This window comes from Sebastes fasciatus, chromosome 8, assembly GCF_043250625.1.
Source record: "Sebastes fasciatus isolate fSebFas1 chromosome 8, fSebFas1.pri, whole genome shotgun sequence".
NCBI lineage: Eukaryota > Metazoa > Chordata > Actinopteri > Perciformes > Sebastidae > Sebastes > Sebastes fasciatus.
Genome location: NC_133802.1, coordinates 17,810,727 through 17,837,603, shown reverse-complemented (window position 1 = coordinate 17,837,603; position 26,877 = coordinate 17,810,727). Strand labels below are relative to the sequence as shown.

Below are 26,877 nucleotides of genomic sequence, written 5' to 3'. Positions count from 1 at the left end.
AAATGACTGGTTTTATCCCTGACATAACACTGAAGCACAGTTAAAAAGCAAATTCATTCTTCTTGCTCAGATGCAGCCTGAGCAAGAACAGATGAATGTGCACATCATAGATTGTGTGTTGTATGATGCCCTTTTAATCCAAGTATCACCAAATCGTAACTGTATGACTACTGAGGTCAGTGATGCTGAGGAAAAGGAGGCATGCACAGTCAACATTTGCAAAATTTTCAAATTATAAAGCCACTTTAAGAAGAAAATGACAGACACCTGAACTGTCACCATTGTATTAAAATGATTTTAATTTATTGCATTTTGTGCCGACATATAAAATGGTTTCTTTAAACCATTACTTGTACATAACTGCATAAGACATGGTAGAACATAAAACAAAGTTTGTTTATCATTTTAAAAGACAATACAAACTACCTATTTTATATCTATAAAACCTGTGTTAACACACGAAACACCTGTTATCTCTACGCCTAAAATCACACATCTATTTACAAATGTCCCATCTTCACTCTATCTTGCTGTTCAGTTACACACACTGTCGTCATTCAACCAAGTATCAGGTCCACACACAAACACACAGCATACAGGCATGTAGTCACAGCACACAGACGCACACACTCTGGTGAGGGAGTTTAAAAATGGCGACTTCTGGTGACCAATATATCAACCTGTAAAACTACATGAGCTTCTCATGAATCAAAAGTAAATACAGTTTTGTTCTGCACCCACACTTTTCAGAGTTATAAGGGAAACACTGAAGGCTGCACAGATATTCACCAAAAAGAGGACATATCAATATGTGTATGATGAGGTGAGGTTCTGTATCTGCTACGCCATTGAAAATATAATACAATACTATAAATCTGAAGGAAATAAGAATATTTACAAGTCTTATGTTTTCCTGGAAAATATACTGAATGCTTTTTTCTAGAAAGTGATGCAGAATTTTCTAAGTAAAATACTTTATGGCACTAATAGGCCAAGGGCAAGAGGGAAATAATATCTAACTATATGTAATCATAAACTATTATTACTAAACATTTTGTTGCCATACTGATATCATAAACTATTCACGTTCTTGGGGCAAGATAATGAACACTGTTACACTTACTGTTCTAAAACAGCACATCTACATGAGTTTATGTATGTTCAAATACACAAATAGAAACTTAACATCCACTGTATATACACTCACACACACAAAAACTAAACGTCTGACAGGTACTCTGCAGGATAATCTGACTCAATACATAAATAATCCTAAAACAGTGTAATCTGAACCTTCTGAGATTCCTCTAAAATGATCTCATTTGTAGGTATTATTATTTGTCTATATTTTCTTCATATGTTTGCTTGACAACATCACAGCTAATTCCTTCACATTTTCAAATGGCGTTATTAGTATAGCAGCAAATTCAATTAAATTTCTCATATCACTATTGGCAAGAAACTAAACTAGCAATGTACTCCTTTAATATGGTGCACTCAGCAGGCATAATATACAGTATATTTAAATTTGATTAAATATGTTTCTAAACCTTTTCTCTGAACCGCACCATTAGAAAAATAAATTCTCTGAGATAAAATTTCTGACATATCGATGTGTATCTATCTTACACTGATTTATGTTGTAAAATTTCTGTTTATAAACATAACAAAGAATAAGTAATAAGTTTAAACATTTAATATTTTTTGACAGTCAAAATGAAAAATAAAATCCTACATTCATTGACTTTCTCCTTAACATTTTACACAATAATATATTTATAATAATATTATATATAAAAGTTCTACAAGCTTTTATCAGCTCCGCGGTCCGAAATGCGTTTACATTTTACATTTAAATTCTACTTAAAATATTATATTTAGATTTTTTTTTTACTGTCTTTATTCTAAAGTTGGTATCAAAACATTTTACATTATATATTGGCACATTTAGTTTGAAAGTAATCAGGAAGGTTTATTAATTAAAGAGTTGTGAAAAGGATGTTGCTGAACCAAATAGAGAAAAAATAACTGATGTAAATAATTTCTGTATGGAGACAAAATGCTGATTTCATATGCCATTTGAAATCATGTACCAAAATCTACTTTATCTTTTACAATTTTGAGGAATTTACAGCAACTATTTTAACAACAGAGAGATAAAGATCCCAGTGCACCCTGATCAACTAGCACAACATCTACCACGGGACATGTTCTGGGCTCGCTGGGCATGCTGGGAAACATGGTGACATAACAGCAGAACACTGTAGGTAATATATATCAAACGATTAGTGAATGTGGAATATTTAAAGTGGCTGTCGCTCAGCTCAAAGGCTTTGTATTACAGCATGTTACTGAGTCCATTCAATCTAATATGATCCCTGTCCGACTGTGAGGATAATGAAGTCAAACAATTGGGTTTGGGATCATGATAATCTGCATCAAATAATTTACTTCTGATTTAGATTTCTCTCAAGCTCTCTGCAATGACATAAAATCTCTGCCATAACAAGGACGAGCCAGTGACGATACGGTTGTTATCATGTTGTTCAAACTGCAAATATCATCCCTGCATTTTCACAAAAAGTATAATGTTCGACTTATGGAACTAAAATGAGTGCAAACTAGAGGTGAATCTATTTACAGCTTACACCTCTGCTTTTTCAATACTCCTATTAATTGATGTGAATGTATCACATGAACACAGGAAGGTCCCTTTTCCAACTTCAATATCATTACCAGCATCTCTAATATTAATACTTGTGTGCTTCCAACCATACAATGAAAGACAAAAACAGACCAGGACAAAGACAGACATGATTAGATGAATAAATACATAAATAACATCAATTAATAAATTACAGAAAAAGAAAAAAAACATTCATCTTTGAGAAATGACCAGGAACAAAAGCAAAGGGACAGAAAGTTGACATACCATATCAGAAAAGGGAAAGAAATGTCTGAAAAAATTCCCTTTTCTGAGAATAAGTGAAGCTTAGTCTTTTGTTTTGCAATAAACTGTCAGAATTAACTCATCTACTATTATTATATAGTTGACTGTTGCACAATTCTCCATGTGGTCTAATGGTTAAAAGGTTAAACGAATAGATGGTGGGAGGATATTCCTGGAACAATATACAGTAGTGGGAGAGGGCAGAGTCTGTGTAGGTGCCCTTAAAAGACCTTAAAGCCCTTCAGGAGTAGATGGTGATGACCTCACGTCCACCTCCACGCACCAGGAGGACCCGATTGAGACCTTCGGTGAGCACCTCGAGGAACTCCATGTCTGAGAGACAGTGAAGGAATGTAGTTTTCTTCTTTTTAAGTTACCTGAAGGTCACAGTTCTACGACACGCTTGTGAAACTGTGGTAACGTGAGCTGCAGAGTGCAAAACCGTGGTACCGCCAAAGTAGTGTTATTATGGTAAGGATGGCCTCTGAGTGAGGCAAACGGCGTTACCACGGTTTTGTGCTTGGCAGCTCACGTTACCGCAGTCTTGGAAAGGGAGGAGTGAGCGAAGGGGTGCTAAGTTGGTTGCAATCTGCAACCACACCACTACATGTCACCAGATCCTATACACTGTACCTTTAGGAGTTTACATTTAAAAATGTATACCATCAGGTCCCAGCCTAGCCCTGCGATAGTCTGGCGACCTGTCCAGGGTGTCTCCTGATGTCATCTGGGAATGGCTCCAGCCCCCCCGCGACCCTGAACAGGATGAGCGGTTACAGATAATGGATGGATGGATGGTCCCAGGCTGTTTGGCTTATGGACCTCCTACAAAAAAGCTTTGTCTATATGGGGTCCCTTGTCACATGTTTCATATATGAGAGAGTGGTTTCCCCTCTAAACCTCTCAAATGGTTTCATTTAAATAACTGTTCAAAGCCCAAAGATGTATAATCATCCAATATTTCACGAAACAAAGATTCTATTATTCTAGTCCAAGAAATGAAAACAGATATTTTCAGCAGAACTGTATCTGTATTTCTTATTTCCTGCCCCATTAATCATCTTGCGACCCCCCTCTAGTTACAGGGGCCATTTGTCTTTGAAATTTTCATCTGGCAAATCACACAAAAAGCTAAAACAGCTGTCTGTCTCTCTCCCTCTGGGTGTTTGTGTAGCCGGCACTATGGAAGCTGCTTGACATCCTCCTTGATCCATCTTTCTCATATATGTTCACATTATTTGTGTAATAGATCATTATGTGGTTTATTTTGTACACATGACATCTATTGCATATACTGTATGTCCGTCCTGGGAGAGGGATCCATTTCTTCCATTTTTTCCCCCTTTTTCTTTTGGTTAAGTTTTTCCTCCACCGCTGCAGGGGTCATAAAGGACAGAGGGTGTCTTATTCTGTACAGACTGTAAAACCCCCTGAGGCAAATTTGAGATTGTGATATTGCAACATGTTCACAACCCAACTCGTTGTCATGCACTTTGGCGTCACTATATTTTTGGCATCAAACCACTATAGTCACCCTTGGCGGCACTTTAGGTTCACGCAACAAAACCACTATAGATAGGTTTAGGAAAGAACAACATGGTTTGGCTTAAAACTACTATGTTTGCACAGTGAAAATGACACTGAAGGGTTGTGAACACAGGACATGAATGGACAGCTGATTGAAACGTGATGCACGGGACAGGAACAGCGGTTTCCTGGATGAAAGCCTTGTGTTTGTTGAACCCATCCACCTCACCTCCCACACACCCGGATGTGTCTCTTTCACTCTTTAAACTACATCACCACAGTCCCGGAGCACTTTCTCGAAGCATTTACTGTTGCTACGGATGGCTTTACATTGTAGTTAGTCGTAAGTAGTCTACAATTTTGATATAATGTCTATCTAACTTAAATAATAAACATTTCTATTCTGCCCCTTATCCTGTAACATCTCTATGCTTTGCCCGAATGCATCCATAGATCGGCACATCTCTTTTTGAGTCTCTTGTGAGACTCACATGAGCTGTGTCGCTTCATGTCGTATTCCCTCTGTGTGAAATTGAAAAATAACTGGCAAATTTCACAAAAAACTCTGAGAATCGCCTTCCACCAGCGTATCAATACTTATAAGTAGTTTCACAGTCTTTGTTGTAGCTGTTCTTCCTTTTCTTTGTGGTAGTTTCCATCACATTCCGACTAAATCTGCATAACGTTGGGCATAGCATAGCAAAGCCGGTGAAATATTACAGACCCGTGATGACAGCCTTCCCTGCTTTCTTCACAGCCAGTGAATAAAAGCCAGATTTTAGAAAAGCGTCTGTCCTGCAGTGGTTTGACTTTTGAAAACTAGAGCCAATGAAAATGTGGGACATCGTCTCAATATGTGGAACATGGGACAAGGGATAAAAATGCACTGCAGTCCCTCATAAAGTGGGACACCTGGTCACCCTAGCTGCGTGTAACTATGAGGATTTGAACTGAACTGAGCAAAGATAAAGATATATGGACCGCAGTGTGTCATATGAATGATTTAGGATACAGTTTTCATTGCCCACACGGTTCTTGGGTGGTCCAGGCATGTTGAGCAGGACAAGTTTTGCCTCCTTGGACTTCTTCGTGATGACCTCATTGAGTCGCATCGCTGTGTGCATGCGCCTCACGTCGACCTGGTTCCTGATGCAAGAAACAAAAGGCCACATTGGGTTTGGTTTACAAATCAGTCTTTCAGCTGCTCAGCTCACACAGTGTGTCTCCCCACAAAAAAGTAAATACTTACAAGTTCTCCCATTCCCTGCAGCAGCATGTTAGAGGGGAAATAATTACGGCGAATTACAAACAGGACATGTGCTCACACAGGATCTGAAGCCTATTTGTAAGTTGGTTAAGTTCAAAGTTTTGTTTGTCACATACGCAGGAACACAATGTGTATCTTTCATTCCTGGAAAATGGGTCGATATAGACAAATATTTACCCCTGACCCACGCCCCCGTGTGCATGTCATGTGTCATGTCTAGACGGTAATCTGCAAATTGTGAAAACTTGCAAAAAGTCTCGGAGATTCTCTGCCAGACGACCTATCGGAACCTTAAAGGGGGGGGGCTGGAGGTCACACAGAGCGTTTCAGACAGAGGGGGAAAAGAGGTGCTGCAGCACAGCCGGTATGAGAAAAGTAAAGCATGTTTTAAACATTAAAGCATATAAACATGAACTAGTAGAAACGTAAAATACAAGTATGCATCTGAAAATGAGCATGATAGGTCCTCTTTAACCATTCGAGGTCAATGCCTAACCTTAACCATCTCGCAAGAGTTTCGCAATTTGCATGTTACCTTCTAGACACAACCGTCATGTCAGTTTTTTGCGCTAGAAGCTGAATGGAACTGACAGGTCACTCACGGCTTCATGTTGAAGAGGTCTTTGGCCGACTCTGGGGTCGCTGCTAAAAGGGTCTTCCCCTTGTCTGCCCCCTTGTTGTCCGTCCAGGTCGCAGCGCCCCCTGCAGGCGCAGCGGGAGCCGTGGGGCTTGTGGGGCTGGTCGGCTTGGAGGCGTTCTTACTGTGGATCAGCTGTACCTGTTTTGGGTTGGAGACAGCCACAGACTGAGACATGGACACCGTGACGTGACAGTGAAAGAGAGAAAGGAGACACCTGTCAGTGTAGGTGAAACTCTAGTGGGAAATCACTGGGCAGCCACTGGAAAGAATAAAACATTGCTGCTGTGGTAGCTGCTTTTGTGATGTAATAAAACATAATAGATCAAACAGTAGATTCTGCCCAAGCCGGAGCACAGAGAGACAGCAGGTGAGGAGGTGAAGAGGACTGTAAATAAACAAGTTATTTCTCCTAAAAGGGCCATGGCAGCATTACCTCATCTTCTGGTTGCTCTGCCACGCTGGCTCCTTCGTCAATGCTGTGCCGGGACCGCGGCGGCGGGGCAGTCGAGTTTTTACGCCGAATGGACCCACGGGATGAATCTGTAATGCTTTGGATCTATAGTAAGGAAATGGATTACGTTCAATTGTAATTTTACTCTGGAATTCAGTCTTTCCTCCCTCAGATCAGTGAAAACAAGTCCAGACACCAACACCTTAATATAAACCAATCCCCTGAACCAGAGCTGATATTTGGAGCGCACAGAGTGATAATGAAAATGTCAACATTAATGTCTTCAGGGTGCTACGCTGACTAACATTTCAGGTTGTTCCAAGCGGTTTAAAATGATATGAACCTTCTTTAGGAATCAGGGTTTCTCCAGTTATGTATGGTACAAACTTTTCTGGTTTACCTCTCTCTCCTTCTCATTCTTGGTCAGATGCATCTGTTTGAGGATCTGTGATCGTTGTTCCATTACCAAAGTCTTCTCATAGGTGTAGGCTGAGATGTCACCGTCATGCTTTAAAGAGAAAAAATACATTTTTCATCTAACATACAGTTGTCAAGTACTGAAACGGGGTCATATTATGAAAGAAAGTTTTGTTCTATGGATTAAAAAAACAAACTGGGTTTATCTCAGAACAAAAAGCTATTTTTTCAAACAACAAAAATCCTCTTGTTTGTGAACTCAGGTTATGTGCCAGACAAGTCTCTCACCATCTCCACCACCTCCACCGCAGCATCGATGCGCAGGTGATAGAGGAATGTGATGAGGTCTTTCTTCATCTGGATACTATTGTCATCCAACTGAGCCACAGTGAAAATACGCATCTTGCACTTCCTCCACACCTTCGGGACAAAACAGGAACATTCACAGATGATGAACAAAATGTTCTCAGTGTTCTTTTTAACCCTCTGCAACCCTCTGCGCCCTTCGGAACTTGTGTTCATTATTTACTTTTCCTTAGACAAAATCATATGAAAACCTCTCAAGCGTAAAGAATATCATCCCACCTTATGCTGACGCAGTAGGAAGGGCAGGAGCATCAACATGCCTCCATCATGGACAACCCACCACACATCTATGTAGCCTTCAGTGAAGCGCTCTCCATTGGACGGGTAGCTGGAGATATTCTTAGGAACCAACAAGGCCAGACTGGCGATAGTCGTCTCTCTAACCACCTCTGCAGAGCGACAGAATGGATGTGTTATAAAATATAAAGAAGGGCCTGGGAAAGGGTTACCTAACTTTGTTCAATTCATCTTCTTCTTCTTAAGACTTACCAATAAAGTTCCTAAATTGCTGGTGGTACTCGCGCTGTTTCCAGTTTCGGGGCCAGCTGACCATGACAGTGTTGTGCTTCAGACCTCCCAGTCCTCCAACCTGGATCAGGTGGGACGTCCCATCTCTAAGATTGGAGGAGATGACCACCTGAGAGAAGCCCTTCACCTTCTCCGTTTCCATCAACTTACGCAAAGACTACAAATACACAGAGAGGGGAAGACAGCTGTTAGTGTCTGTGAAAAAATGTGTTGAGCGTTGAGTGATATTGATCCACTGTGTTTATGTCACAAGTCAAAGTGTCTGTGTTAGAGATTAGCGGACGGACCTGATCTGCCCTCTGGGCCTCAGCGTAGTTGTCGAGGAAGGTTCCTTGAACTGAGGTGCCAACGATGGTCAGACCCTTCCCTGCTTTCAGCTGATTGGCCAGAGAGAGCAGACGAGGCTGCTCTACGTTCTGCTCAGCGTCCATGCTCACAAGAACCAGGATCTGAGGCCTGACAAAAAAAAAAAAAGGACCAAGCAAATGACTCATCTCAGTTAGTTAAAGACATTTTAGATTTAACAGGTGATTTAAGCTTAACTGTAGGGCTGCAACTAATGATTTTCATTGTCAACGACTGTTGTGTTGACTATTTTCTTGAGTAATCGATTAGTTGTTTGGTCTATAAAATGTCAGAAAATGGTGAAAAATGTCGATCCGTGTTTCCCAAAGCCCAAGATGATGTCCTGAAATGTCTTGTTTTGTCCACAACTCAAAGATATTCAGTTTACTGTCATAGAGGAGTAAAGAAACCAGAAAATATTCACATTTAAGAAGCTGAAATTTTGACTTTTTTTTCGTCAAAAATGACTCAAACTGATTAATCGATTATCAAAATAGTTGGCGATTCATTTAATAGTAGACTAACTAATCGATTAATCGTTGCAGCTCTATTTAACTGTCACAGTTTAAAAGTTGAAGATGTGTGGACTGACCTCCAGTTCTTGGTGTGTGGCGGTCCTTCCTCCAGCCTCATGAGAGCAAAGCGTGCAGCGCTGAGAGAGATGCCACGTATCCCATCACCCCACTCCTTCTCCGCTCTGTGACACAGCACATTAATAAGTTGGCACATAATGTAGGCACCATGATGTACAGTATATGTGCTCAGTAGCATTTATGGTGAATAAAAACAAGCCCAATCCACTGTCATTAAACTAAAACAATAGCTACTGGCATAATAATTGGATGTACTGCAAAGAAAACTGACGAGAACTCAAGTTGATTGCTGTAATACAATCTTAGTCCTATGCTGTCATGATGATTACTTACCCGCAGAACTCAATGTATTTGTAGATGCATGTGGCGATGCCCATGGCGACCATGGCGTAATACCAGGAACAGATGAACATGAGCGACAGGCACAGGCTCATACCCAAGAAAGACAGAGCCCTGCGGGAGACACAACATCCCATGTTTGGTCTAACTGGGGATTTCTAACAGCTTCACACCTCTGGCTGGAACACAGCTTGTAAATAGAAAGGTTTGTATTCAGTCTGCTGCTGCTAAACTCATGCTGGAGTACAGATAGACGGGCTTCAGCTTCCCACTGTGATTCAGTTGCACACAGTACTGGTTAATATCGTCATCTCACAGGTGCAGGCATCATAACATGGCACTGTATGTTACGTTTTTTTACACACACAAACTCACCAGTGGTAGAACTTAAAGCGCGGCCTCCAGTTTGGCGTCCTCAGCAAAGTCTGCAGGGCACAGGCAAGATTGACAAACATGTAGCACATCAAGAAGAACCTAAAGAGAGATGGAGAGAGAGAGAGGAAGAGAGATATACAGAAACAGACAAGTGAGACAGAAAGAAGCACCCTAACTACAGAAGGCTTGCACAGCAATAAACATACAGTGTGTGAGTGAGTGTATGAAGTTAGATAGATAGATAGATAGATAGATAGATAGATAGATAGATAGATAGATAGATAGATAGATAGATAGATAGATAGATAGATAGTAACTTTATTGATCCCAAGGGAAATTCAAGATTACAAGTTACAGTGTACTGACATGGAGAGGATGGGTGCGACTGCATCCAGGGAGGCGATGATGATGCCAATCTCACAGATGCTAGCTGTGAGCAGAAGGGCCCAGGTGGGCTCCCCGTTGGCCTTGCCATGCCCAAACACCTGCAGCAACATAAAAAAGGATCAAATTAAATCACATTTCACAGCACCTATTTGGACAGTAAGTGGTATACAAATAAAGTATGGAATTTTAATAATGCATTAATGTAATAATCATGTTTGTTTCTGCAGCCTGAAGCTACAGAAAATACACAACAAGTCTGTCTCTGAGAAGTCTGAAACACTTTTTTCTGCTTATGATGCATTTGAGTGCTACATGTGTACACACTCTGAGAAACGGGATGATGCCGTCGCGAGCGATGGCCTGTAGGAGACGTGGAGCTCCAGTCAGACTCTGGAGTCCCGCTCCGCAAGTGGAAAAGAAGGAGCCAATCACAATGACCCATGGAGACGGCCACGCCAGAGTACCGATCACCAGGTTACCACTGACCCCTTCACCAAACCTGGGAGGAGAGAGGTGAAGACAAAATACTCTGAAAATTTCAAGCTGACCTTTTAATGTTAAAATCATGTAAAGAGTTCATAAATATGCATTACTGTGGCTTCATCCATGACATTGTGCTAAAAGACGGAGCCTAAAGCTGCACATCCCGGGTAAAAAAGTCATCACTCTCGCTAGTTGATGATCCATGTGAAAGACATAAGTACATTTTGGCTGCTTAGCTTCGACAAGCAAGAGGAAGCTTAGATTTGTGCTTTATTGCTAATATTTCCAATAACTATGGGCTATGGTGAGTGTAGAAAAAAAGAAACCACTGTCCAAACTATTCTTTGGAGCATCTCTGACTGCAGCCCCATGAACAAATGCGGAGAAATCCAACACTTGACTTGAAAAGCATGCAATTTAATGACTTAAAAAGAAGCGATCTTGACCAGAGGGGGAGGACCAAGCCAAGATATGAAGAGAGAGAACAGCTTACCATCAGTGTGCATATTACAAACTAACCTTTGTCTTGGGTATCATGCTCTGAGCATTAAAAAAGTTGCAAAATGTACACAACAACATTTACACAAATCTACATAATTAGACTCACTTGTCCCTCAGGACTACTCCTTCTATACAGGCACCAAACAGCACCACACTGGACATGTCTGGGGAAAAGCTGTTAAGAAATACATCATGGGAAATGTTTGATCCAAATATTACGATAACATGCAAAAGGTTATATAAAAGTCATCAATGAGCACTTTCAGATCCACACAGTTGCCTCAGTGAAGGATACACACGATAGACGTGGTGGTGATGGCTGCAATGGTGCCGACGGGGATCGACTTCTGAGCATCACGAAGGTCTCCAGAGCGGTTGGAGCCCGCCATGATACCTGTGAGTAGAGCAAGATGACATAATCAGGAGCTTTGTGCTTTTACACCTGCATGGGGAGGTACAATTTATCTTTCTTTCTCTCTAGTCTCTCCACTGGAGTCATATCACCAGTATCACAACAATTAGGTTCTCAGTGCGGACAGATCTGCTTTTGGAAAGATGGTACACCTGCGAAATTAATTCTATTTCAGTCAGCCAACTCACTTCTGGAATAGATTATATGTGAATGTAGAAAATGTACAGCGTTGAAGTTTGGCATCTAGGCTCTGACCTTGTCTCGCCCCAAAGGGAACACCTAACTCAGCAGAGATCAACAATGATAATCTCACCCGTGCTCTTAAACCTGCAATAATTGTGTTTTTTGGCCACTTGTGGGCAGCAGAAACTAGTAATGGATTGTAATTGATGTGTGAGCCGAACGGATTCTAACATTATCATGATGTGTTCAAATGTCATCTTGTAAAATGTAGTTTTTGGCGAGAAACTTGAATAAAAACAGTTGTTTGAAGGAGAAGTTTTCACAACAATATGAAATAGATAATAGAGAAAGAATGATGAAGTGTTTAACTTCCTAACACTAGCTCGAAGCAGCTTATAATATATATTAGAACTACTTATGACAAGATGTTTTTTATAAATAAAAATACAATCTTTTATTTCCTAATCATTTGAATTGTGTGTTTTTCTGCAAATAACCACTATAGATGACTATAACAAAGAAAATGATAACATTTAAATTTAAAAACAACAATAAAAACTGATCCGATCCGTGACTCAAAACCATGATACGATCTGAACCGTGAGTTTTGTGATCCATTGCAACCCTAGCAGAAACAAATTGTAAACACAACATTGACATATTATCACTTTAAAAAGTTGATATGTTAACTCCTTAGTTCTTATTATTTACACTTCCAGTAGACACGGAGTAACATTAGCATTTATTTGGAGTTGTCTTTCTGGTCACCTGATGAATTTAAGTCCAATCGTCACTCTTCTTTTAAGAAAAATATCTCTCATTAGCTGCTAAATGCTGCACTGTGCTCATCAGCTAGTCGCTAAATTGTTTCCGCCTGCTGTTTGGTGCTGTGCAGGTAGCGTACAGTGAGTTTTTCGTTGAAAACAGCTCGCTGCTGCGTTTGGAAACAACACTGACGAAAGTGTTAAAAGACCCTGAAATGCTCAGAAGAGCATGAGGGGATCTGCAGATTCTTTGAGAATTCTTGATTGGTTCAGCACTACCTGCATCACATTATATTTGATCCATTGTACATATAAAAATGTAAATTAGAGCAGCTTTAAAGATAGTTTTGATAGTTCTTCTCCCTTCAGATGTCTTTTCACTGGGCTTATAATGTCTGGTGCTAACCTGTGACAGATGGAAAGTATATCCCAACCAGCAGGGTGAAGAAGCTGGTGATGTCAGCCAGGACGTAGCGGTTGGTGCTGGTTGGAGGATTGTCTGGATCTGCGACTGATACAAGTCCACGCTTCTCCAGGAACACCCCTTTTTCCAGGTAAACACCAAACAGGTTCTCTAAGAGACAGAGGAGCATTTAAATGAGCATGCGAGGAGGGTTTGATCCTCATAATGATGATCAATAGAGGGTATATCATTGATAAGGTGTCTCTTACCTGCCAGGATGCCACTAGTGACCCCGGGGATGCCCTGTATCTCTGTGACGTTGTTGTTGGTGAAGTATTCGTCACACGTGGCATTGAGGTTCTCAGAATCACAGAAGGACCGCCACAGTTTGGTGGTGACTGTTTCATTGTCTATTTCGATGATCTTTGCACAGACGTCATATCCTTTAGAAAGAAGTGTTCGATTTCCCAGGAGGCAGACGCTGTAAAGGAAGTCAACACATCATCGTCACATACTCGTATCATCACCGGAGACTTTGACCTGTGAATGAACGAGTCACTTACGGGAAGACGGGGGCCTCGATGGCAGTCTTGATGACGCCGGCATAAACAGACACGATGGAGAGGATAACACAGGCCAGGAAGACCAGCGCCAGCTTGTTCACATACTTCACCCCCACAAACACCACCAGTGACATGAAGCTCAGCACAAGGGTGCCGTACACCCGCATGTTGTTGAGGAGAGCCAACTCTGCCTCCGGCCCCTCCACGCCCTCGAACTTAAAGATGGCTGCTTGGGGAATGATATAAATCTGAAATAATGGAACAAATGAGGGAGAAAGAGGTGGAGAAGGGTGGAGTATGGTAGAAGCACAAGGAAATAATAATTAAACAGGTACCCTGTGCTAAAATGCTACAACAAATTAAAGTGCTTTTATATATTTGGTCTCCACATCAGTGTAGAGCAACTAAACAACGCCTTGTTATAATGTGAACATTTACTTGTTTTATCTAAAATGAATACGTATCTATATGTTGTCAAATGAGAAAGTTTGCTCATTATAACAGCTGAAATAATGGATTCATCCATTAGTCGATTGACAGAATATTAATTGGCAACTACTTTCATAATTGATTAATTAGTTCAATCATTTTTCAAGCAAAAATGTAAAAATGTTCCTGGTTCCAGCTTCTCAAATTTGACTGTTTGATGTTTGTTTGTCATATATGATAATACATTTTATATTTTAGGGTTTTGGACAGATTGTTGGATAAAACAACACATTTGAATATGTAAACTTTGTGGTTTTGGGAAATAGTAATCAGATCAAGAGATCAGGGATGCAAACTCTGTCGCGTCTTTTAAATCACTTTTAAAAACTCATTTTTTTAATGTTTTATGACATTTTAGTTGTTTTACACTCTGGGTTTTTATGTGTTTAGTTATCGGCTTTTAGTACATTTCATTATCCTTATGTTTTTGATGTGTTCTGTTTCTATTGTAAAGCACTTTGTAATTGTGTTTTGAAAGGCTCTATATAAATAAAGATTATCATTATTATTATTATTATTATTATTATTTTATAGATGGAACGATGCAATGACTTATCGAGAAAATAATCAGCAGTTTATTCGATAATATAAATAATCATTGGTTGCAGCCTTAGTTAAAAGAAAATACTTTTATTGTGACACAGTTATAAGGACAACAGTATGTCACAACGATGACTGAATGTTGGAGAGAAAGGAAAAGAATAAACTGCAACATCTGATGCAAAATCGAAAATATTATGATTATAATTTTGTCATTATAATGAACAGATGTTCTTGTAACAATGGTATGTTGTATTGTGATGACAACATCTGATTTTCTTTCTAACGATGCCAGTGGTGCTTGATGTGCATACTGGTCCTAATAAAGCTAATTATGATATATGATTACAAAATAAATTAATATTGCATCTGTTCTATTGAAGTATCCCTGTAGTCATACCAGTGAGCCAGCTGCATACACAATAACAGGACTAATTAGTAAATAGTTACACGTGTGCTTTTCCTGTTATGACAAAGAAAAAGGCCTCGGGCTGCAAAAAACAATAAACATGTCAGTTATTTAATAACTAAGGCTACTTACCAGCAGAATTTCAATACAGCCAAGTATGTACATGGCACCTGCAAAAGTGGTGCCTAAGTAGAAGCAGATCCCAACAGCTCCACCGAACTCAGGCCCCAGAGAGCGAGAGATCATGTAATATGAACCTCCAGCTGTGAGTCACAAACACACAGAGGAGTCAGTGAGCTGCTCTGTCACACACAAACACACTAATACATCCTGTCAGATATCCACTCACCTGGTACGACTCCATTTGTTGCAATGGCACTCATGGAGATGGCTGTGAGCATCGTCTGAAAAAAAGCAGCACACAACAGAGGAGGTTTAAGCTAAATTTAGGATTTTAATAATCACCTTTAACCTAGAGCTAGAGTGAATGTATGATACTAGAAAAACCTAAGGAATCCATTGGTACCAACCATGTCATGCTAGCTTGTCAGGAAGGAAGCAAAATAACGCTCCAAATTTAGGCTAAATTTTGGTGAGGAAAAACTGGCATGGTGATTTTCAAAGGGGTCCCTTGACCTCTGACCTCAAGATATGTGAATGAAAATGAGCTCTATGGGTACCTAAGAGTCTCCCCTTTACAGACCAGCCCACTTTATGATAATCACATGCAGTATAAATGTGTTATTTTCACCTATTCTAAAATGGTGTATTTGAATATTTCTGCATACTGGGGTCCATAAACAGTCTGGGAATTACATAAATTGGGTTTGACTGTAAAACTGAGACTCTTGTTGATCCAATGAAATCAACTGTATTCATGTGTGATGATGTTAGTCCCCATAGTAGCCATTTCATTGTAGTGAGACCATTTTTTAAAATTTGACCTCACTGTATAAAATGACCTGTGGTGACCTCTAGGATAATCACAGCCTCATGACATTTTATAACCACAAACTAGAGACCTAGAGAGAGGATGGATGGCTTTCCTAGGTAGATTGACAATAAGGGGGTTTCTGAGCAGTTTCCAGAACAGAAGTGCTCGCCATCCAATCGCAGAAAAATGAAATTCTTACAGAAATCTCCAAATGTCAAACGTTTTTGATACCAAATCACAGCATGGCTTTATCCATGGTGTTCCTCGAGGTCTTGGTGTCCTAATGTGGTGTTTTGGAGGGCTTTTGATCATTTTTTATCAATTCTTTAACTAACATTTTTTTATATTTAGCACCAAATCTGTGTAACAAATGGTATCAACCCAAAAATTGCTGCAACAACTTATGAGACATAATAACTATTACATAATTACATTATTAAATAATTATGTTTTATTATATTAGAACAACTTGACACACAGTGCTGAACTGCATCTCAAATTAATCTTCAGGTTCCCAGCTTTCAGATGATGTACACCACTTCTATGTGACATCTACTGTTGACCTGCTATCTCCCCCTAAAGACTTCCACATGAGTTGGTTGTTGACGGAGCAGCATCTGTGCAATGCAAATTATAATTATACAACATGTTATATATTATAGCAGCCTTTAGTTTAATCACATATTACCCAAATTGGCTATGCGTGTGCTGAAAAACTACTTTAAAATTGATATAATCTTGTAAATGGATGTTTACAGCTCTCTTGTCCTGCATTAAATTTATGAGGCATATTTTAATGTAACATTTGTTTTCTGAGAACAGCAGTTAGTTACAGCGAGCGGTCGTGTTACACAACAACAGCAGATGTACTCACCGTGGAGCAACACATGAAGACGATTATGAAGGAGCCGAACACGCCTCCAATCCCGACCATCCAGGTCATCCGCAGGAAGAGGATCACTCCAAAAATGTTCTGGATACACGGCAGGTACACGCCCATCAAAGTGCCCAGCTGTGGAGCCTGAGAAACACAAACATGGAAAGTGATTAATCAAAGTTTTTGTCTTAGTTTTCAGTCTCGCTCATCTTACTTTCCATGTGAATGGATTAAATTGAGGGTTATAATCTGTCAGTCGTGCACTTTGTTGTTCAGGCTCTGTCTCCATAAATCTATTCTGCCTTTTAAATTCATGAAATGCTGTCCAACTCTTTCATTAGAAAGAAAGAGGTTTATTCTTTTCAAACAAAGAGATGGTAATCCGGTGGAGAAGAGGAAGACAAGCTCTTTGTTCACTTTAAATGGGTCTATTTCCTCTAAATAACCTCTCTGCAGAGAAGTGGGAAGATAGATGTTCATTCTCCTTTTTCCTCATTGTTTCTGTCAGTGAATCTGTTGGCTGGCAGCAACAAATTCAAACATTTAGTATGAATAATAAATATCTACATACATCCATCGATCATTATTTTGTTAGTGACAGTTCTCAAATTCTGCATGAATATCTGCCAATGTGTAGAAGAAAAGTTTACCCATTAGGCCAAATGTTAAGATTGATATCCCTTTCACCCTTAAATTACAAATTTCTTAACTACTGTATCTGGTTGCAGTTCCCACCAGGAGGCAGAGGGAAGAATATTTTACATTTTTAACACTATCAAAAAAGTGGCAGTGTAAAGAATACACCAGAAAACAAAATAATTTATCAGATCAAGTCTTTGTTTGTCCTTCTAAAGTCTGAAGTGTTTAAATTCTGCAGAGCGCTCTATGAGGAGATGTGTGTGAAAGATGAAGGGACGGATCAAAGTAACTGCTTGTGTTTTGTCCACGGGGGGAAAAGCCGGTGATGCTCTTGAATGCCCGCGCCGCAGGATCCTTCATAGTGCGCTTACCCTTAACTCCTCTGTCTGCGTCTTTCCCTGCAGGCTTTACTTCTCAAATGAATGCAAAAGGGTACCAAGGTCCTCAATGTATAGTTGCTTTGCATGAGTAACTCTTCATTGTAATAAATTTCCCCTATGTAACATTTATAAGCAGTATATAAACATATAATAAATGGTTTATTACTAGGGCTGTCAAATTTAACGCGATAATACCGCGTTAACGCAAATTCGTTTCAACGCCACTAATTTCTTTAATGCATTAACACAACTTGTGATTTTTAGGTTGTAGCGGGCTCAGTTTTAAAGCTAGAGTGAAGATGGTATCATATGAAACTATAAAACCCAATGAACTCATTGGTACCAACCATGTCTTCCTAGCTTGTCGGAAAGGAGATTAGATAACACTCAAAATCATGCAAAATTCTGGCGAGGAAAAACTGTCTTGTCCATTTTCAAAGGGGTCTCATGACCTCTGACCTCAAGATATGTGAATGAAAATGGGTTCTATGGGTACCCACGAGTCTCCCCTTTACAGACATGCCCACTTTATGATAATCACATGCAGTTTGTGGCAAGTCATAGTTAAGTCAGCACACTGACACACTGACAGCTGTTGTTGCCTGTTGGGCTGCAGTTTGCCATGTTATGATTTGAGCATATATTTTATGCTAAATGCAGTACCTGTGAGGGTTTCTGGACAATATTTGTCATTGTTTTGTGTTGTTAATTGATTTCCAATAATAAATATATACATACATTTGCATAAAGCAAACATATTTGCCCACTCCCATGTTGATAAGAGTATTAAATACTTGACAAATCTCCCTTTAAAGTACATTTTGAACTGATAAATAATTGAGATTAATTTGCAATTAATCTCAATTAACTATGGACAATCATGTGATTAATTGTGATTCAATATTCTAATTGATTGACAGCCCTATTTATAACACACTATAATGTAGTTGTATGCACCATTAAGGACATATGTGTGTTTATTAAAGTATCTACCTATTTAAACAATCATGAATGAATATGAAGACAGACAACAGGAATAAATATAAAGCATATATAAACTTTTGCTCTCTGGTGCCTCCTCGTTATGATATTTTTTCTGATAAACCTGCTCTTGTGGTTCAGATTGCAGCAGGGTTGGGATGAACGGATCACTCGCAGTGCTCTACCTTGACAGGTTTTTTAGACGGACGTGCCCCCTCCTCGTTATTCTCGGCCTCTTCGTGCTCTTTGCTGCCTGTCGGCAGGTTGGAGTAGTTGGCCAGACTGCTGAGCAGAGAGGAGACCATTGGACTGGTATCCATCTCCTCCTGCAACACACAAACACACAGTTATATTATTTATGAAACTGTTTGTTTTATACTGGTTTATGAAAACTCTCCTCACCTCAAATAGAGCCATATTCTTGCCGTCATACTGGCTCTTATCGGCGTCGCTGGCTGCACTGCTGTTGATGAACGGACTGTTCTCTTTGGGCATCCCATCACCTGAAACACAGAAACACCAACCAGCAGATTTAGAGTCGTCTTTACTCACAGCTGCACGCAGACATTATGTAATTATGTTGACAACAAAATGAATAGTAGATTGTTAAGAAATCAAATTAGTGTGATGAAAATATCCATCAATTGGAATTTAATACTGGACGGACCAGTGTAGGATTTGATTTGGTTTTCTACTGGAATAAAGGATTTGATTAAAGACTTCACATCTCTTCTTGTGGCCACTCATTGCTCGTTGTGGAGCATTTGATTACTGTCTTATACAGTAAAAAAAATAGGTTGTTTTCTCAATTATTTTGGATGGAAACGTGCTACATTTATATACAGCATGTGAGTCATAGAGAGGAGCGTACAAATCATAGGACTTTGACACCAGAGAGCAGAGTTTGCGTCCTGAATCTCGGGTGTGGTTAGGTTTAGGGAGAAATCACAGTTTTGGTTAAATGTTAAGTAAACAAGTCTCGTCTTGTGCTTCAAGTAACTGTTGACTTTTTCCAATATTAAACCAGAACTATGATCTTTTCATATTATTAACCAAATGATGCTGGTGCCTGAACATGACCATAAAAACACTGAATCATGCTTTGTAGAAAAAAACAAATGAAATATATTGAGTATGTGACATGACAGATATGTTGATTAACAACCTTTCCACATTTTATTGACAGAAGATGTGATCCAGGCAGCATTACATTTCATACAAAACACATTTTCTGTTGCATATTAGTAGTACATAAACACCCTTCCAGTCTTCATATCTACAATCCTTGCAAGCATTATGTCTCATTTCTTAAAAAATAAAGTACACCACTAAGCACTTAGTTGTATTGTACACTATGCACTCCCAATTTTGGATGAAATCAAGCTCTTGCTCCTACATGGTTTGAATATACTTACTGTACGTCGCTTTGGACAACTGCAAATGTAACGTAACGTAATATAAATGTAATTTCCAGGTTAGACAGGCTTGTACAAAGACAGACAGAAGAGACAGAGAAGACAAGATATAACTCACAAAGTGACAGTTATAAAAGTGAGAAAAAGCCAAAAAGATTTCTTTGTTTCAGTGTGAGTCCTGTTTCCATTTCATTCAGGTTCATGGTTGGTATATGACTGTGTCTGAGCCCTGCAGTGGTCGTGCTGCCCGTCACACACACTCAATGTCGATTTATAACATGTCACTGTAACAGCAGAGATGGATTCAACCTGTCACAGGAGAGACTTTCCTCAGGATACAGAGAATACTAAAGACACTGGTCAGAATCAACAACATAACAAATACTGTACTCTTATCTTGAGCTAAACAAGGTTAACATTCCTCCAACACTGTTGTTAGTTAGCTCATAATTCTATATGTTTACCTGCGTTGTGGATCAGAAGTGTAGAGCGACATTACACAATTCTTAACTGCAAATAAATGTACTGCATGGAGATCAGTATCAGTGCTGCTTTTACTTCCCATTTCACATAGTTATATGACTGATAAAAATAAAGATATTGATAAGAGCAGATTTAGCTATTGTGGTCAGGTTAGTCATGTCTAAGTTTTAAGTCATAATGATTTACCAACCAGTGTTTCATTACAGTTTCTGGTTGTAAAACCACAGGCAGCCTTATCAGTTTTAACGTCACCCTCCTTTTAGGGCTTAGCGACATAGAGAAAATCAAATATCACAATATTTTGGACCAAATACCTCGATATCAATATTCCGACGATATTGTATGGTTGACTATTGGTACTTTCACAACATATTTACACAATGAGATATATCAGTAATGCGGATATAATGACTAAGTGTAAAAGTCAAATAACAGAACAACTACAACAGTCTGGTAAATTCAGTAAATTACATCACTTTACTGTAATGAAGCCTTTAAAACCAGAAAAAAGACAACACTTACGCCATATTATGATATCCAAAATCTAAGACGATATCTAGTCTCATATTACAATCTTGATATAATATCGATATATAGCCCAGCCCTATCTTCTTTTATGGGATTGTCTGCACTGTGAACACCTCCTCTTTAATCCAAATCTGACAGTCTTGAATTTATGTTCACATTTTGAGGCATCACATTTTCCTCACCCATATGACTTCTCATTATGTCTCATTATATCTCATCTCTTTGCCTCCTTCCTCTTTATCTACCTCTAAAGCAGTAAAAATGGTATGCTAGATTATCTTGGAGTACGATGACATTTAAAAGCCTGTACAAGTTGCGAAAAAGGGGACATCCTGCTCCTGGTCGGGGAAAGCCACACAATCAAGTCGTCTCTTTCAGTTCCCCAGGCTGCAGCAGCATTATACACTAATCTTTAAAGCAAAGAGGAGAGTCAAATGCCAGCCAAACTGCTCTCACGCAGCACATAATCCTTTGAACGACGGACTGCTCCCCTAAAGATGCGCTGCCTGTCAAATTGGATTAGACAGCGTTTCAATTTTGATGTCGTTTTTTGAGATGCATGAAGGATTAGAGCTTTTATCAGCTTTCTATCATACCTGAAAACAACACATATCCCACTTTCCTCCTGACTTCTTCATTAGTGACGTGAAAAGACCTCTAAAATTACTTTAAGTGTGATTATTACTTTGCTTTAATTGTAGGTTAAGAAGCAAATAATCGCAGAGTGTTCAGCAGACAATAACGAGGACCTGGCCAGTCAAACTACATTTTGTGACATTAAGGGTCACAGCAGGTCTGTTATTTCTACTCTTAGTTGCAGTTTAGATTACGTTGAAGCCAACCACCTGAGTATTCTGTAATCCACCATGATTTTAAATCTGCATTTAAAGCTCATTTCAGCTCTTGGCTTAGAGTGAAATCAGCTTTTAAAACCATGTTTTACGACATGCCTTTGTGTGTGCGTGTGTGTGTGTGTGTGTGTGTGTGTGTGTGTTTGAGGGCTTCTCTCTGTGCATGTATAAGTATTGTATGTGTTTTGTGACATATTTTGTATAGTATAAATTGTTCATATTTCTGTGGTAACACTGTGGTGTGATATTCTGAATTAAAAGGGTGACGTTGAAGTTATGAAGTGTCATTAATAAAAATGATATAACTTTTTAAAGTAATGAGGTTGACTTTAAATCATTTCTTAAATTATTTCAACATGTATTGGTTAATTTATATATTTGAAACAATTTATTATTATTTTTTTTTATTAAATGTTGAACATTTTGGGGCTCTAGTGGAGGCAAATTAACTGAACCAAACACTTCTCAGTCTGGATCTGATCTAACCTCTGTTTTCTTCATCCTGACCCTTAATGAGCTGCTAAAACATTTGCGTGTCAAAGTCAGCAGTAAATAAGCAGTGATAGATTCCCGCTGGCGGCCCTGAGGTGTTACCCATGGGATGGTGAGCGTTGTGTAATAAACCTTCATTACACTGCAGAACATAGATACAACAATAAAAGCTGTGCTGAGCTATTCAATTTGTGTATTTCACACCCCACAAATGTCAACAATCATAGATTTATAAGCTGTACAAAAACACACCTCACATGTGTGTTTCCATCCTCAGATTAGAAACCACATCCCCCTCCTCGTCCTTCACTGCAATCAGAGAGTGACCTTGGAGTGTAACCAACCAACCGGAGGTCTCGCTGGAATCGATCTCCTGATCCATTACTGTGACAGACGAGGTTACATCAGCCTAATTTCGCCTGTCATAGTAGTTTTCTTCTTTTCTGCCCGAATCATGCATTTAGAAATGTGTCAGTGACATTTTATAATAAGGGCCGTGCAGCAACATGTAGATGTTTGCATCTGACTACCAGTTTGATAAAAACAGCTTCATATTTCTATGAGAACAGATTCTGCTTTCAGAGAGGCTGATTGAAGCTAATTCATGAAATAACTGTGAGTTAACAATCATTAAAGGGGAACTACTGACTTGATCTTTTCTTAATAGTGAGCAACTAGAATTCATGACATATCCTGTATTAATTCCTGCATTTATAAAGCATAAGTTATGCATTTTATAACCTTATTATAAAGTGTTATCAACATGTCAGTGTCTCAATAGAAAGCCTAAGTCGCGCTCCTTCCTGTGGATCCAATAGGACCTTATTTCGGAAAAAATATAAACGGTAGTCAACGGAGAGAGATAAATATTTTTTTGATCCCCTTTGAATTGTGTCAAGAATCACACATATGATATTTGTCAATTTAAAACATAATTTTACAAATAAAGAAAGTCGGAGTTTCAGACTGTGAAAATATGTAATTAGAAAGACGAAACCCAAAAGTCGCGTATGTGACGTCTCTCTCTCTCTCTGAAGCTACGATGTCTGTGTGTTTCATACTGGGATGTACTCGCGTGAGCAACGCGTCTCGCTTGTTCTTTCTCTTCCCGGCTGATAAAAAGACCAGGAGTCGCTGGATAAAACACATCAGGTAAGATAACATTTCATTTCTGTGTGGTCATAGCTAAGTTAGCTAGTTAGCTGGTGTTGGTGACGTATATTGTCCGAGACGAGAGATGTAGTTCACTGAACGGTTTCACTCTCTTCACAAATCCTCCTGCATAAAGACCTGCTCTCCCTGCGAGGGCTCAGCTGTGTGAAACCTCACATATTATGAACCACGACTGACTTTATAACTTCCTATTCCTCAGAGCACAAAGGCATGGATTCAGCATAAATTGGACCACTGACATGCACTGGGAAGACCTTAACATTTCTGAAGAATTTTCCAGACAGAGAAATTGTCTGTATTTCTTTCCAGCGGCATGAAACTCTTGTGGCCTATATTACCAGTTTTAAAACAACTACAAGTAATGATACTTGAGGATCAAATATAGCAGCTATGCAGATGACACCCAACTATTTATTTTCCCTTGATAGTTGACAGTTTTGTAGAAAATCTGAAAAAAACGAGTTTCACTGGATAAAAGACACAAATAACTGATTGATTAGTAGAATTGTCATTGATTAAGTTTCAGTCAGTCGATTAGAACAACTTAAGTTATTAACGCTACCCTGATGTGTTGCACTAAGTCATTCAGTCATATTTCTAAAATATTTTCAAACTGCAATTCTGAATAACTTGCTCTGACCTGGATGGTTTAAAGCTCTTTTCAGGCATTTGAAAGAAGATTGTGTTCTTGAGAGGAACTAAAACTGACCACAGTGCTCCATCTCTCAAATATCCTGGGAAGTTGAGCAATGATTTTAAGATTTTAATCCTGGTTTACAAAGACCTTAATGGCCCGGCGGTATGGATCAAACATGCTTACTCTGTACAGCATGAAAGAGTCGCTGTCGCTGTCAGTGCAAGGTCACATCACTACAATCTCTTGTAACTTTGGAGACATAAAGTGTATGCATCCAAGTATTAGACTACCTCTAACATTATGCTCATTTAAAATAAATGAAATATAAAAAATATAAAATATAAAACTATATATATGGTAAATCTTTTTCTTTTTTTCCCAAATATTTTTTATTGGGTTTCTTGCAGACATGGCATCATATCAAATGCAGAACATAACTGAGTGTCTGATATGTTTATAAATGTTTTAAAACATAGAACTGAGTCAGGTTGTCTGGCAGAGCTACCTGGGGCTGTAATGCAGGGAGAATAAAACATTTTTGGTCTTTAGCATTGACTGTGACACAACCAGAAGTGCTCTGCCCGAGGATTTCTGCCTCTGTTTGAGCTCACAAGTGGCTAAAAGATGTCTGTGACAATTTGGACTACCTGTAGTCTATGTGAGCTTTATGAAATGTTAGTGCACGTCTGATGAAATCAAAGCACAGACAACAGTTTCCCTTTGAATACACAACACAGAAGAATCATTGGCAGGGAGATTAAAGAGTGTCAAAAGTGACCTACATAGATAAATTCCTGCAACTGATGAGAAATACAAGGTTTATATGGGTGTCAACAGCACTTAAGATTTATCTGTATTCAGTTGAAAGCCTACCTGAGAATATCAAGAAAACTGTCATGTAAAGTTTCCACGCAAAGCTTCAACTCCCAAACATCACCACAGAAATGAAAACGTAACTGTAATATATAATCTAGAAGCAGAAAATACGCACATCAGGTGCAGAAGCCCATTAAAGCATGAGGGAAAAGACACAGTGAGTGTATTTGAGGTGACGTTTCACTGAGGGGCTGAACATGTGGAGCAACGACACAAAAGTACCGAGTGGACTTTGTCTTCAATGTGCGGGTCAGATCAGGATGAGCCACCCCATCTGACCCATATTCATCGTGTCCACAGCAAATTACTGCCCCAGGATGAGCTCTTTTGTATTCCTTTGTCTGTATGCATTGCATGTGCTAAAACTAATTTCGAATGCACCTCTAAAACACAAAATTGCATTTGCAATTTTTCAGCCCGTATCTCAGTGTATGCAGAGATGAATGGGTGGGTGATGCAGTTTAGATTGTAAGTAAATAAGTTCAGCCTTTAATGGCTCAGTCATGTTTTACTGTATAAATCTGAGATACATATTCATATCTAATCAAAGAGCAATTCATGGTTATCTGTACCAAATTTCATGGTAATCCACCCAATAGTTGTTGACACATTTTACTGGAAGCCAAAAATATCAACCTCATGGTGGCGCTAGAGTCAAATCTACTGGGGACCACGAGTGTGTTTTCCCAGCATGAACTCTGCTGTGGAGAGCGAGGCGGGGAAAGACAATCAAAAGTTAATTACCCAGCCTCCACCTCAAAGTTGGGGTGTTTATGGTGCTCCAACCCTTTATGATTTAGCTAATTCAGTGCTTGAAGGGAAAAGGGCACAGAAGTTATTAAACTACAGATTTCAAATAATAAATGAGCTGACATTACAAACGGTTAACTGTGTGCATACAGAGTTCATTAACTGGAGCTCGGCTCTGCTTCTATATTAAACTACAACATCAGTTTATGCGGTTATGTTTGAGGGAGATGTTTGTGTCGAGATCTGTCTAAAGCACAAACATACACACACACGCACGCAAACACACAAACACGCAAACACAAGCAAATAGCTAAATGACGGAACAGAATTTGTCCTAAATGTACCCTGAAAACAAAACATTTGCAGATAAGTATGTGATTCAAATGTTCAGCAGATTTAAAGATTTATATGTCTACATCCCTGTTTTATCCTCAGGACAGACAGACGTGACTTTTAGGATTGTTCGAGATGAGATTAGGTTTGTGTATGACTTGATCCCGAGTTGCTCTGACATCATGCACACGTAGGCAACGATAATCGAGGCGGCCGCAGCTGCCCTCCCCCGACTGCCAAACCCAGGGCATGATGGGAAACGCCTGACTGATTTACCCGTAGTTTTGGCAACAAAAATAAACTTTTGTAGAGATTTTCTGTATAACTGTAATATTTAACGCTAGATTATAGGCTATCAGTCTCATGTTGTGCAACAAAGGTTTAATCTGAAAACAAATACATCTTGTGTGGCTGATAAAATATAACTGAAAGTTATTTATACTTAAAAAAAAATGCTTTACAAGACAGACATAAAGGATAGAATACAATGCCAAACACACACACATTTCCACATATATATAATTACAAACTATCTGAATGTGGTCTGCAAGTGGACAGAGTTAACATGATATCGTCCATTGGTTTGTGGACTGCCG

General features: G+C 39.2%; 1 protein-coding gene across 3 annotated transcripts in view; it reads right to left on the bottom strand.

Moving 5' to 3' along the window:
- Nucleotides 1-1,621: 1,621 nt before the first annotated feature.
- Nucleotides 1,622-26,877, bottom strand: part of slc12a5b (solute carrier family 12 member 5b) — a 41,196-nt gene continuing 15,940 nt past the window's right edge. For 2 of the 3 annotated variants that reach the window (XM_074643996.1, XM_074643998.1), the window contains exons 2-26: nt 19,146-19,246; nt 18,929-19,069; nt 16,741-16,887; nt 15,282-15,336; nt 15,065-15,195; nt 13,495-13,742; nt 13,201-13,412; nt 12,935-13,102; nt 11,465-11,563; nt 11,276-11,333; nt 10,510-10,684; nt 10,165-10,283; nt 9,799-9,897; nt 9,418-9,537; nt 9,084-9,188; nt 8,434-8,602; nt 8,108-8,303; nt 7,838-8,007; nt 7,541-7,672; nt 7,236-7,343; nt 6,818-6,940; nt 6,347-6,549; nt 5,727-5,741; nt 5,490-5,623; nt 1,622-3,283 (exon numbers count right to left, since the gene is read on the bottom strand). In XM_074643996.1, the coding sequence (XP_074500097.1) occupies nt 3,192-3,283; nt 5,490-5,623; nt 5,727-5,741; nt 6,347-6,549; nt 6,818-6,940; nt 7,236-7,343; nt 7,541-7,672; nt 7,838-8,007; nt 8,108-8,303; nt 8,434-8,602; nt 9,084-9,188; nt 9,418-9,537; nt 9,799-9,897; nt 10,165-10,283; nt 10,510-10,684; nt 11,276-11,333; nt 11,465-11,563; nt 12,935-13,102; nt 13,201-13,412; nt 13,495-13,742; nt 15,065-15,195; nt 15,282-15,336; nt 16,741-16,887; nt 18,929-19,069; nt 19,146-19,246 (3,320 nt within the window). In that variant the 3' untranslated portion in view covers nt 1,622-3,191. The remainder of the gene's footprint in view (nt 3,284-5,489; nt 5,624-5,726; nt 5,742-6,346; nt 6,550-6,817; nt 6,941-7,235; nt 7,344-7,540; nt 7,673-7,837; nt 8,008-8,107; nt 8,304-8,433; nt 8,603-9,083; nt 9,189-9,417; nt 9,538-9,798; nt 9,898-10,164; nt 10,284-10,509; nt 10,685-11,275; nt 11,334-11,464; nt 11,564-12,934; nt 13,103-13,200; nt 13,413-13,494; nt 13,743-15,064; nt 15,196-15,281; nt 15,337-16,740; nt 16,888-18,928; nt 19,070-19,145; nt 19,247-26,877) is intronic. The other variant, XM_074643997.1, reaches the window with a different exon arrangement.